Raw genomic sequence first — 13,738 nt, forward strand, 5'->3', positions numbered from 1 at the left:
ATGCGTCCTTATCATCATCAGTACTCCCGGAATGTGGGGTATGCACGTTGTTTGTGCTAAAGTTGAAGAACCGGATTCCGGAGGAATTTTTGAAACAATCTCCGGAGGAATTCCTGGAGCAATCTCCGGAGGAATTTCCCGAAAAAATACTGAGAATCTTTAGAGGAATTTCTTGAGCGATCTTCGAAAGAATTCCTGGAAGAATCTTCCGAGGAATTCCTGGTGTAATCTTCGGAGAAATTCTTCCAGAAATATTCGGAGGAATTCATGATGGAATCTCCAGAGGAATTCCTGGAGGAATCTCCCGCAGAATTCCTAGAGTAATGTACTGACAAGAATCTCCGAAGGAATTTCTTGAGAAATTCCCAAAGGAACTTCTACACTAATAAAAATCCACTCATTTTTATTGGCAAAAATCTAAAGAAATTCACAAATAAATTTTATGTGTGCGTTAATAACCACCCGCTATAGGAAAATCCACATAAAGGTTATTAGTTAATAACAGTTATGAGTATTTCCACATATGTGCTATGCGAATTCAAATAGCCGTTATGTGGGAAATGCTATAGTCAAAATTTATGTGTGCCACACATAATGGATATGATTGGATTTTTGTCAGTGTACACTCTGAAAAATCTTCACGTCATATTTACCTGAAAATAAATGTGGTTCTCATCCACCATACTTTTCACGTAAGAGTGACCTGAATGGCATGTAACCTGAACAAAATTTTACCTCGTTGAGTTACGTGATTTATCAGGTGAATCTGACTGGATTTTCCAGTACTAATGACGTGAAGTTTGAAAGTAGTTACGTGTTTGATCAGGTGAACTTTACGTGATTTCTACGTACTGGTTACGTGAAATTTCAGTAAAAGCTACATGACATCATGTAACCACTACATGGTTTGAAATATATTGCAAAATTGTTTTTTAATGAATGCAAAATAAGCTAGTGACTGCCTGCAGCCGTAAACAGGAGACTTCTTCGCATTGTTGATGCACTTGATGCGTTCAACTGCATTTGATGCAGAATGATGTTTTTATCATTAGGCAGAAAATGCTGTCATTCGGCCATTGCGCTTCAGGAAAACACTGTTGGAGAAAACAAATCAGTTACTGAAAAAAGTCGAATAAAACTATTAGATTTGTAGAAAAAGATGGAACTAGTTTCTTTCTCGAAAATTGCTGCTATTTTCGCTGTTAAATCAAGCAAAAAGTAGTTCACTCTTGGCAGTTGAAATCTGGAATAGAAATTTTCTACTAACGCTACCGAAAACGGTAGTTATAGGCTTCATGCAGCTTTATCTTCTTCCATATTACTTTCTACGAATCTTATAAATTTTATTCGACTTCCGCTGATTTTTTTTTTCAAGGAGAGAACATGCAGGTTCGGAAAATCCCCGCCTAGTTGCACATGAAATATCGCTTACCTCTGCAAATCGTATAATTATGTTTAGGTTATGTGTCTTTCATTCTTACGTGAGTATCAAGTCACTCTCACGTGAAAAGTATGGTGGATGAGAACCATATTTGTTTTCAGGTAAATCGGACGTGAAGATTGTTTACAATGCTAGTTTTCCGCAAATACCGAAGCTGCAATCACACTAACACAATTTCACTTTAATTGTTTACGAGTACATACAAACATATTCACCAAGATTTTTAGTAAAAGTTACGTGAATTTCAGGTGAACATTACTAACATCACGTAACAATCGTCGTTTGTTCAAGACAGATCAGTTACGTGATTTTTCACGTGAATATGACGTGATGATTATTTAGAGTGTAGCGAAATTCTTGGGGGAATTACTGGTGAAACTTCCGGAGGAACTCCTGGAGCGATCTCCGGAGAAATTTTTGGAAGAATCTCTGCAGTAATTAACTGGGACGAATTCTCGGAGTAATCTCCGAAGGAACTCCTGGAGCAAACTCCGGGCGAATTCCTGGAGGAATCTCCCAAGGATTTCTTCTTGAAATCTCTGGAGGAATGCCGAAGAATTTTTCAAGGAATCTCCGGATAAATTACTGGTGGAATCTTCTGAAAAATGACTGGAGCAATCTCCGGAGGAATTCCTGAAGCAATCTCCCGCAGAGTTCCTAGAGTAATGTACTGGCAAGAATCTCCGGAAGCATTTCTGAAGGAATCTCCGGAGGAATTTCTTGAGATATTCCCAAAGAAACTACTAGCGAAATTGTTAGAGGAATTCAATACCAAATTTTCAAAACGACTTATCTGCTTTTGTAAACAAAAATTCAAACGTCGATTTGACGAATCTGATAGCACTCCCACGAAAACCAACACCATCAACAGGTAGCAGAAGCATTCGCCTACGTATTGATGTGGTTGTTTTGCGTGGGAGTGCTATCAGATTCGTCAAATCGACGTTTGAATCTTTGTTTACAAAAGCAGATGAGTCGTTTTGAAAAATTGGTATTGAATTACTGGTGAAACTTCCGGAGGAACACCTGGAGCGATCTCCGGAGAAATTCTTGGAAGAATCTCTGCAGTAATTAACTGGAACGAATTCTCGGAGTAATCTCCGAAGGAACTCCTGAAGCAAACTCCGGGCGAATTTCTGGAGGAATCTTCGAAGGAACTCCTGGAGGAATCTCCAGAGGAATTCTTGTTGAAATCTCTGAAGGAATCTCCCGAGGTATTTCTGAAGGAATATGCCGAGGATTTTTTCAAGGAATCTCCGGATAAATTACTGGTGGATTCTTGAGCGATCTTCGAAAGAATTCCTGGAAGAATCTTCCGAGGAATTCCTGGTGTAATCTTCGGAGAAATTCTTCCAGAAATATTCGGAGGAATTCATGATGGAATCTCCAGAGGAATTCCTGGAGGAATCTCCCGAGGAATCTCCCGCAGAATTCCTAGAGTAATGTACTGACAAGAATCTCCGGAGGAATTTCTTGAGAAATTCCCAAAGGAACTTCTAGCGAAATTCTTGGAGGAATTACTGGTGAATCTGAATGTTATTTTTTGTTTATTATTGTCAACAAAAAAAATCACAATGCTATGAAAACCACTCTTCTCAGTTAATTTTACTATGTTCATATTACACCATGCATAGTAAAATCGAGAATGAAAATGGTCAACCATGCTAAGATCTGCCTCCGATAAACGCATGGCCAGACTAACCACAAACAGTAGTTTCAATTGCGTTTTGCGTTCTACCGAGATCTAGTGGTAAAATGTTTTTAATTTTACCCTCAATATGGTATGCGTTACTACACACTCAGTTCAGCTCGGCATTTTTTGATTCTTTTGCCGAAATCTGCACAGCCGAGCGCTCGGTTATTGACTTTCTGCTGATATCTCAGCTGAAAGTAATTTGTTTACCGCGGCACCCGAAGAAGCCGCCGTAATGATACGTCCATTCAGCTGATATTTCAGCATACGAACTTAAACCGAGAATCGCACAGCCGAGATCGGTGAAAAAATTTAAGTGTGTATGATATTTTTTTCAGTGTATGCGCTTGAAAGAGAAAGATATTGCCTGATTTTCTCAAAATTGCACGCGGCGAACACACTTAACTCATTTCACCGTATTCGGTAAATTTTACCGAAATCTCAACAGCAGAACTGTTCGGTAATTTATTGCGATTCTCTTCTAAAATTAGCATACTGGCTCATCGGTTACGCGCCGGGCCCCATGCGCCGAGTTGTGCGCCATGCAAAACGTAAATAAACTAATGTCAAACAGATGCGAGCTTTCGGTGAGCTTTTCCACATTCGCGTCTAAGGTATGCATCATATTGTCGTCCCTTTACGAAAAGATATTCTTCAGTTGATTTTTTTGAGTTTTAGTGGTTTTTTGCTTTTATTCGCTTGCGTTGCGTTTGGCATATTGTTTAAGACGATCTTAGTAGTGCAATCGTGTTAATTTTGTGATGTAATATTCTACACTTGAATTGTGTAAGTACCACAATATGATAAAATACCTTAGCGGCGCACAACTACCCGCTCGGAAAGGTCTTCTAGAAATCTCCCGTGATATCTCTGAGACAAAAAAATTAGTCTCCTAGATATTTTTGGTCGATTTCTAGCACCTGTCAGACCTCAAATCCGCCTCAAATGCAACAACCGTTTAAACCGGTGTCTACCTCAAATTTTAGACGAGTAGACCGTTTGAACCGATAGGGATATGACAGGTGTGGTCTCTTAGATATTACCTCGATATCTTCTAGACTCGAATACCACGGGTCTTCTAGACTTCTCCTAGATGTGGGTACCATATTGCTTCTTCTTTTTCTTTTCTCTGTTGATATTTACATTAAATTCAATGAAACACAGCTTTTTTTAGGAAGATATAAAACATCTCGTTATTTTTATTTTTATTTTTGAAATTCTCTCGGAACTGGTGTTGATTTTTTTTTTCAAAAGGATCAGAAAAACTCTTATAATTCTTGGAGGAATCCTCCTGCAGTTCCTAGATGAAATCCACCGAAATTTCTAGAGGAAATAAATTCATGGCGAGGCAGAGGTGAATTAGCAAAATGCTATAATATCTCGAGAATCACAATATTTTACAGATTTTTTGTAATTTTTTCCATTGCTCAACTGTCAAAATCACCGAAAATCAGTTAAATTATTTACCGAACAGTTCTGCTGTTGAGATTTCGGTAAAATTTTACCGAATTCGGCGATTTATTTTAAGGGTTAACCCTTTATGAAAGCACAGAGAACAGACATGGATGCTCGAACAAAATTTCGGTAAAAACGTGTGTAAAGATTTAAATCGCACCTCAGCGCCGCCAACGCCGACATAAAAACTCAATTCCACTAAGTGATGGCGTTGGCATACACTTCACAAACAATGTAGTGCTGCCACCTAGGAGCGAGCCTAGGAGCAATTCGGAATGAACACTAGCGCTTAAAAGTAAAACACGGCAAATTTTAACCATATTTATCAGCACACTAGCACCGCACAACGGGGCCATAGCGACATACTTTAAAATGACCAGTACAAACTTTTACACCAGCACGCGAATGAAGATGAACGTCTGTTCTCTGTGATGAAAGGTACCGCCGCGCTTTCTGCGCCCCGTTTACTTTTGATTCTATTGGATGAATAGCATTGCGGTTTGGCGCGGCCGTATAACCTTTCGATAGTCATTCGTCGCATGAAGTTTTGTGCAAGTACCCATTTGGGACGCCGCGCAGTGTATCATATCCAGATAATCTGCCAACACTCACAAAAAACTCCGCATTATATTCATGAGTTTACACATGGATTTTTGCAATGGGGGTTGCCAAATGCATTCCATGTTTTCGACACATATATTTCATGCGCCCACATGCATTACATGAGCGTTCATACATACTATCCATGTGGGTCATCGTATCCATGTGTGAATTTGTATGCAATTTGGTATGTGCCGACACATGATATGCATATTCCAAAATACATTGAGGTCTCCAAGCAGATTTTACCAACACTATCACAGAGTGAATTTTTTTTTGCTGCACACTGAATCAAAATGAAAATGATCATTTTCACCTGATGTCTAGTACAAATTTGCGATATTTTTCTCAGTGTTTCCACGCATTGTTTGTTGTTTTCTAACAGCAAACAAGAAAAATATGACAGTTCTAACAGCAAAAACCCAGATTAATCCACCTAGCGGTGATGATGCCTTTCTCGTGCGGTAAAAAAATAGTATTTTGGGCATTACTTCTAAGCCCATCGTCCGTTTGGGCCAATTTTCAATAGGAAATAATGAGACAAGATTCTGCGTCTAATGCAACCTGTTGCGAGGAAATCGGTTCAGGGTAAGTGCATTAAAAGTGAGCTAGATTTTTTTACGCGCTTTTTTCTGAGAAAAAGTATTTTGGCCATAACTACCAAGCCCATTGTCCGATCCGTCCAATTTTCAATAGGAAACAATGGGGCAGTATACTGCGTCGAATGCAGTCTGTTGTGAGGGAATCCGTTTAGGGTAAGTGCATTAAAAATGAGCTAGACTTTTTCACGCGCTTTTTTATGAGAAAAAGTATTTTGGCCATAACTACCAAGCCCATTGTCCGATCCGTCCAATTTTCAATAGGAAACAATGGAGCAAGATACTGCGTCGAACGCAGCCTGCTGTGAGGGAATCCGTTTAGGGTAAGTGCATTAAAAGTGAGCTAGACTTTTTTACGCGCTTTTTTATGAGGAAAAGTATTTTGGCCATAACTTCTAAGCCCATAGTTCGAATCGGCCAATTTTCAATAGGAAACAATGGGGCAGTATACTGCGTCGAATGCAACCTGTTGCGAGTAAATTGGTTGAGGGTAAGTGCAAAAAAAGTGAGCTAAACTTTTTGCTCTTTTGGTGCGCACATACACACACACACACACACACGCACACACACACCCTAGCAGCACACATGTTTCACATCGATTACTGCAACTCATATGTGACCAGATCTAGTCACATTCAAGTTGCTGCAACCATTTTTGTCTGATTTGTGCTGCTCGGGCACAGACATCACCTCAATTCGTCGAGCTGAGTCGATTGGTATATAACACTATGGGTCTCCAAGCCTTCTATAAAAAGTTTGTTTTTGGAGTGAACATATAGCCTTTACGTATACTTAGTATACGAGAAAGGCAAAAAGTGAGATAGACTTTTTTGAACTCTTTTTCACAATAAATAGTAATTTGACCAGAACATCTAAGCCCATAGTCCGATGTGGACAATTTTCAATAAGAAAATATGAGACATTCTGCGTCGAATGAAATTTAATGCGAGCAAATCGGTTGAGGAAGAGTGCCTGAAAAATAAGTGACATTTTTCACGCGATTTTTTCGTATGATTTTGTATTTTGGCCATAACTCTCGATCCCATAGTCAAATCTGGCCAATTTCAAATAGGAAACAATGGGACAGGATTCTGCGTCGAATGCAACTTGTTGCGAGCAAATCGGTTGAGGATAAGTGCCCGAAAAATGAGTGACACTTTTTACGCTGCTTTCGTATGAATTTGTATTTTGGCCATAACTCTCGATCCCATAGTCCGATCTGGCCAATTTCAAATAGGAAATAATGAGACAGGATTCTGCATCGAATGCAACTTGTTGCGAGCAAATCGGTTGAGGATAAGGGCCCGAAAAATGAGTGACATTTTTTACGCGATTTTTTTCGTATGAATTTGTATTTTGGCCAACACTCTCGATCCCATAGTCCGATCTGGTCAATTTCAAATAGGAAACAATGGGACAGGATTCTGCGTCGAATGCAACTTGTTGCGAGCAAATCGGTTGAGGATAAGTGCCCGAAAAACGAGTGACATTTTTTACGCGATTTTTTTGTATGAATTTGTATTTTGGCCATAACTTTTGATCCCATAGTCCGATCTAGCCAATTTCAAATAGGAAACAATGAGACAGGATTCTGCGTCGAATGCAACTTGTTGCGAGCAAATCGGTTGAGGATAAGTGCCCGAAAAATGAGTGACATTTTTTACGCGATTTTTTCGTATGAATTTGTATTTTGGCCATAACTTTCGATCCCATAGTCCGATCTAGCCAATTTCAAATAGGAAACAATGGGATAGGATTCTGCGTCGAATGCTACTTGTTGCGAGAAAATCGGTGGAGGATAAGTGCCCTAAAAATGAGTGACATTTTTTGAGTAGTTTTGCGCACACACACACACACACATACACACACACACACACACACACACACAGACATCACCTAAATTCGTCGAACTGAGTCGATTGGTATATAACACTATGGGTCTCCGGGCCTTCTATAAAAAGTTTGTTTTTGGAGCGATCATATAGCCTTTACCGTATACTTAGTATACGAGAAAGGCGAAAATGTAGTTTGGCCATAACTTCCGATCCCATAGTCAGACTTGGTCAATTTTCAATAGGAAACAATGGGAAAGGATTTTGCGTCGAATGCAATTTATTGCGAGCAAATCGGTTGAGGATAAGTGCCCGAAAAATGAGTGACATTTTTTACGCGATTTTTACGTATAAATTTGTATTTTGGCCATAACTTCCGATCCCATAGTCCGACCTGGCCAATTTTCAATAGGAAACAATGGGAAAGGATTCTGCGTCGAATGCAATTTGTTGCGAGCAAATCGGTTGAGGGTAAGTGCCCGAAAAATGAGTGACATTTTTTACGCGATTTTTACGTATAAATTTGTATTTTGGCCATAACTTCCGATCCCATAGTCCGACCTGGCCAATTTTCAATAGGAAACAATGGGAAAGGATTCTGCGTCGAATGCAATTTGTTGCGAGCAAATCGGTTGAGGATAAGTGCCCGAAAAATGAGTGACATTTTTTGCGTCGTTTTGTGCACACACACACACACACATACAAACACACAGACATCACCTCAATTCGTCGAACTGAGTCGATTGGTATATAACACTATGGGTCTCCGGGCCTTCTATAAAAAGTTTGTTTTTGGAGCGATCATATAGCCTTTACCGTATACTTAGTATACGAGAAAGGCAAAAAGGTAGTTTGGCCATAACTTCTGATCCCATAGTCAGACTTGGTCAATTTTCAATAGGAAACAATGGGAAAGGATTTTGCGTCGAATGCAATTTGTTGCGAGCAAATCGGTTGAGGATAAGTGCCCGAAAAATGAGTGACATTTTTTACGCGATTTTTACGTATAAATTTGTATTTTGGCCATAACTTCCGATCCCATAGTCCGACCGGGCCAATTTTCAATAGGAAACAATGGGATAAGATTCTGCGTCGAATGCAATTTGTTGTGAGCAAATCGGTTAAGGATAAGTGCCTGAAAAATGAGTGACAATTTTTACGCGATTTTTACGTATAAATTTGTATTTTGGCCATAACTTCCGATCCCATAGTCCGACCTGGCCAATTTTCAATAGGAAACAATGGGAAAGGATTCTGCGTCGAATGCAATTTGTTGCGAGCAAATCGGTTGAGGATAAGTGCCCAAAAATGAGTGACATTTTTTACGCGATTTTTACGTATAAATTTGTATTTTGACCATAACTTCCGATCCCATAGTCCGACCTGGCCAATTTTCAATAGGAAACAATGGGAAAGGATTCTGCGTCGAATGCAATTTGTTGCGAGCAAATCGGTTAAGGATAAGTGCCCGAAAAATGAGTGACATTTTTTACGCGATTTTTACGTATAAATTTGTATTTTGGCCATAACTTCCGATTCCATAGTCCGACCTGGCCAATTTTCAATAGGAAACAATGGGAAAGGATTCTGCGTCGAATGCTATTTGTTGCGAGCAAATCGGTTAAGGATAAAAGCCTGAAAATTGCGTGACATTTTTGCGTCGTTTTGCGCACACACACACACACATACACACACACACACACACACACACACACAGACATCACCTCAATTCGTCGAACTGAGTCGATTGGTATATAACACTATGGGTCTCCGGGCCTTCTATAAAAAGTTTGTTTTTGGAGCGATCATATAGCCTTTACCGTATACTTAGTATACGAGAAAGGCAAAAAGGAAAATTTTGTAAACACAGCACCAACACTGATGGGGTTGGAGAGGACTATGCACTAATAAAAATCCACACATTTTTATTGGCAAAAATCTAAAGAAATTTACAAATAAATTTTATGTGTGCGTTAATAACCACCCGATTTAGGAGAATCCACATAAAGGTTATTAGTTAATAACGGTTATGTGCACACTTAAATCATTTCGCAGATTTCGGTGAATTTTGCTTCAATTCACCGAAATCTCAACAGCAGATTTGTTCGGTAATCATTTCACCGATTTTCTGCGCTATTTTCCTTTGTTCAACTGTCAAAACCACCAAAAAATCTGTAAAAATTTTACCGAACAGTTCTGCTGTTGAGATTTCGGTGAAATTTCACAGAAATCTGCGATTTATTTTAAGTGTGTGTATTTCCACATATCCAGCTTTCCACGCTCGGTAATGGCGGCTTGTCGGTGTGCAAAAATCAATCGGTCGCTGTACTGTTTGACACTAGCTGGAGGAAAACTCACTGCCGAAAAGGCCTTTTTTCCCCTCCCCTCACCCACAGGAACGTCAGTGGGCTTTCCTCCAGCTAGTGTCAAACAGTACAGTGACCAATTGATTTTTACACACCGATAAGCCGCCATTACCGAGCGTGGAAAGCTGGATATGCTATGCGAATTCAAATAGCCGTTATGTGGGAAATGCTATAGTCAAAATTTATGTGCGCCACACATAATGGATATGATTGGATTTTTGTCAGTGTGGATTTTTGCCATAAAGTAAATAAAGTAAATGTGTCGATTTTCCTGAGTGAATAAAAGCTCGGTTTTCCAAATTAAAATTGTGTTTTGATCGATTGCTTGAAGGTTTATACTAATGACACACTGATGGTATTCGTACCATGGTACAAGTTGTACCACAGGTGTGTCGCCTTGTACCATGCTGGTACAACGTGGAAAACCATGGTACAATATGTACTAGGGTATATAACCGTGGTATACCACGGTCCTTGTACCACCAGTGTGTCTTTAGTATAACCGTGGTATACCACGGTCCTTGTACCACCAGTGTGTCTTTAGTATTATCTGGAACGAGCACCCCTTCGTAAAATGAAAAATTAGAAAAAGCCTTTTGCTTACAACTAGTAGTTGTCATGCACAGAAAAAACGTCACTTTCTTCAACTGAAGCGCTTCATATTCATTTGTCAACAAATGGCTTTCATGGCCTAATTTTCTTTAAAAGTCGGAGAATTTTCTGTGTAGTCCAGGAAGAAATAGTAGGGTTATATTCAAACTTTATCGGGTAAGTAAAGTCTCAACCAGCTGAGGCGCATTTTTCCTAAAAAATCATTTTCCATTGCAGTACTTTCGCTTGACTCGGTGCTGAGGTGGATTCCAAAATGGCGCTCCCCACGAACTACAAACAACACATCCCGGTATCGACACCGACGACGCAACGGCTGCGCCCCTCGGGGTCCAGTTCCGAAAGCCGCAAGCAGGACAACTCGAGCCCGTTCATGCATAGCCCTCACGGTAATCCGGCTTTCACTCCGCAAAAGCTCGGGAAATCGGCCGCCACCGCAGAGGCCAAAATCATAAAGCCTCCGAAGGCGCCGGAGAAACCGCTGATGCCGTACATGCGATATTCGCGGAAGGTTTGGGATTCGATAAAGGTTTCCAATTCCGATTTAAAACTGTGGGAGGTGGGAAAGATTATCGGCCAACAGTGGCGCGACTTGCCGGAAACGGAGAAAGAGGAATTCATTACCGAATATGAAGCCGAGAAACTGGAGTATGAGAAGAACTTGAAGGCTTATCACAGTTCCCCGGCTTATTTGGCATATCTTACGGCTAAGAATAAGTCTAAACCAGGTGGTGATGGTGACGGTCACGAGAACCCTCGTTCCAGCTCGAAGGGTGGGCAGCAAGATCGAAGAATCGATATCCAACCAGCAGAAGACGAAGAAGACCAAGATGATGGCTATTCGTTCAAGCATGTGGCATATGCCAGATTCTCACGGAACCATCGTCTGATTAATGAGATATTTTCGGACGCGGTCGTTCCAGATGTGCGATCCGTGGTGACAACCCAAAGGATGCACGTTCTGAAGAGGCAGGTTCAATCATTGGCCATGCATCAGATGAAGTTGCAGCACGAGTTGCAACTAATCGAGGAAAAGTTCGATAACAGGAAGCGTAAATTCGTTGAATCCAGCGAGCAGTTCCAAGATGAGTTGAAGAAACATTGCAAACCAGCGGTCGATGATGAGACGTTCCAAAAAATGGTCGATCGTCAGTATGAAATGTTGAAACGCGAACGTCTCCGTTCCGTGGATGACCCTAAAGGATCAGCTCCTGTTCCGAAACCAGAGGAACCGACTGGACAAAATGTAGCAACAGTGGCAGCTCCGGAGGCTGCTGTCGCTAATCCTGAGCCTCCTCGCCCTACGCAAGACGCACCTGAAAAGCCGGCACCCCATGAGGCAGCCGTTCCATTAGGTGCTAAGAAAGAGGAAAAGGTTGATGTACCGAAACCGGAAGAATCGGGCAACAATGTTGTCCATGGGTACAAGCAGCCGCCAGAAGAGGCTTCCAAGGAAACTCCCTCAATGGAACACAAAGCTCCAACACCAGAGGCGTCACCAATTGCACCACCGCCGTCAAGCGTTGTGCCACCACCGGGTAAGTATCAAGTCAATAACAACACAATGGAATGCATCGATGCATTGGCGTAGAACTAAGAGGAATCGTGTCTGACGGATTTTGTTCTCCATTTGGATCAAAAATTTTAAGTCCGAGACATTGAAAACGGTCTTTCAGTTATGGAGGTCAAAATACGTAGTTCTAGGAAATGACAAATAGTGGAAATAAATGGGATTGTTTTAACAAACTTTTTTATGTAATTCTTCGTTAAAAATCCCCTAAATGTCATTTTTCTATTCTCAGAACCGTATCGCGCCCCTCCTGTGCAAGCGCCAGTAATTCCAGAGCCGAAGCCGGACATTCCAGCTCCAGTGGCACCGGTTGCTCCACCACCAGCGTCCGCTGCCCCGACACCACCGCCTCCACACCACCATGCTCCACCAGCGCCGACCTCTGCTCCGTCGGTTCCCTATCCACCGAATCCACCCCATAGCGGTGAGTCTCACGCTCCACCTCCAAACGTAACCGTACCGCATCATCAGGCACCTCCGCCACCACCACCATCTCATCACATGCCACCACACATGCAACCCCATCCGGGAATGCCGGCCCACTCTGGTTACCCTGGGTATCCCCACGCGGGACCCCCACGCCCTTACTACCTTCCTAGTGGATACGGAGCTCATCCTCAATCCTACGGCCAGTACGGACATTATCCTTACCATCAGCAGTACGCACCGCCACCACCCGGACAGTACATGCCGGGTCCACCACGTCCCGGGCATGGTGGCCCGATGGCCCACTACGGAGCGGATCCGCACGGCCATGGTGGACCGAGCGGCGAAGGGCATCATCCACATTCACCGTACGGACCTGGGCCGGCACCTGGAGGTGCTCCACCACCGTCGGCGGGTGGACCAGCACCGGGAGGACCCTCACAGCCACCGGTCGGAGCAGCGGCTGGATCACATCCAGGGGAGATCGAAGCCCCGGAAAAGCCAGAGAAACCGGAAAAGACTCCGGCCAAAAAGAAGAAATCCAGCAAGAAGGACGCCGAAAAGAAGGCAGCCCATGACGACTAAGATGAGTATAATTTTACTTCTATAAACTAGGTGTAATACGATAAAAGCTTACTGAAGTTTTCATTATTCGATGTCTATTTAATAAGATAACACGGTTCAATTAGTCGTCATGTGCTTTCATGTTCATCCTATTAGAAAAAATCTCAACCGTAATCACAACATTTAGCGAGGTTTGCCGAAGCACTACTACAGCTTGTCAGCAATAACTGACGGTTTTCTCATTGATTCATAGCTGGGTTAACGTGGAAGTATAAGACGAATGGTAGAATCAAACACCCTACTTTCTATTATACTGTTTGTCTGATATCCTAATATCTAAACCCCATGAATAAAATTTAATCAACATGTGGTTTTGAACCCCTTTATTGGAAAGAAATGTTTTATCCTTTTGGAGGGCTTTAAAAAAAGATACAAAAACCTGATTAATCCACCTAGCGGTGATGGTGTTTTTCTCGTAATAAATAATATTTTGGTCATAACTTTTGACCCATAGTCCTATCTGGCCAATTTTCAATAGGAAACATTGGGACAGAATTTCCGGATTGTCCGTCGAATACAACTT

General features: G+C 41.6%; 1 protein-coding gene across 1 annotated transcript; it reads left to right on the forward strand.

Moving 5' to 3' along the window:
* The first annotated feature begins 10,592 nt into the window (after nt 1–10,592).
* LOC134210490 (SWI/SNF-related matrix-associated actin-dependent regulator of chromatin subfamily E member 1) lies at nt 10,593–13,525 on the forward strand. Its single transcript, XM_062686534.1, has 3 exons — nt 10,593–10,754; nt 10,815–12,133; nt 12,398–13,525. Exons 2-3 carry the CDS (start codon nt 10,852–10,854, stop codon nt 13,174–13,176), a joined length of 2,061 nt encoding a protein of 686 aa, XP_062542518.1. The 5' UTR covers nt 10,593–10,754; nt 10,815–10,851; the 3' UTR covers nt 13,177–13,525.
* The last annotated feature ends 213 nt before the right edge of the window (nt 13,526–13,738 follow it).

This window comes from Armigeres subalbatus, chromosome 2 (assembly GCF_024139115.2).
Source record: "Armigeres subalbatus isolate Guangzhou_Male chromosome 2, GZ_Asu_2, whole genome shotgun sequence".
Taxonomy (NCBI): Eukaryota; Metazoa; Arthropoda; class Insecta; order Diptera; family Culicidae; genus Armigeres; species Armigeres subalbatus.

Excerpts from the sequence above, each read along its gene's own strand:
- LOC134210490 (XM_062686534.1), top strand. The coding sequence starts at position 10,852 with ATGGCGCTCCCCACGAACTACAAACAACACATCCCGGTATCGACACCG. Across the intron at positions 12,134-12,397 it reads AAGCGTTGTGCCACCACCGG|AACCGTATCGCGCCCCTCCT; the intron begins GTAAGTATCAAG and ends TTCTATTCTCAG.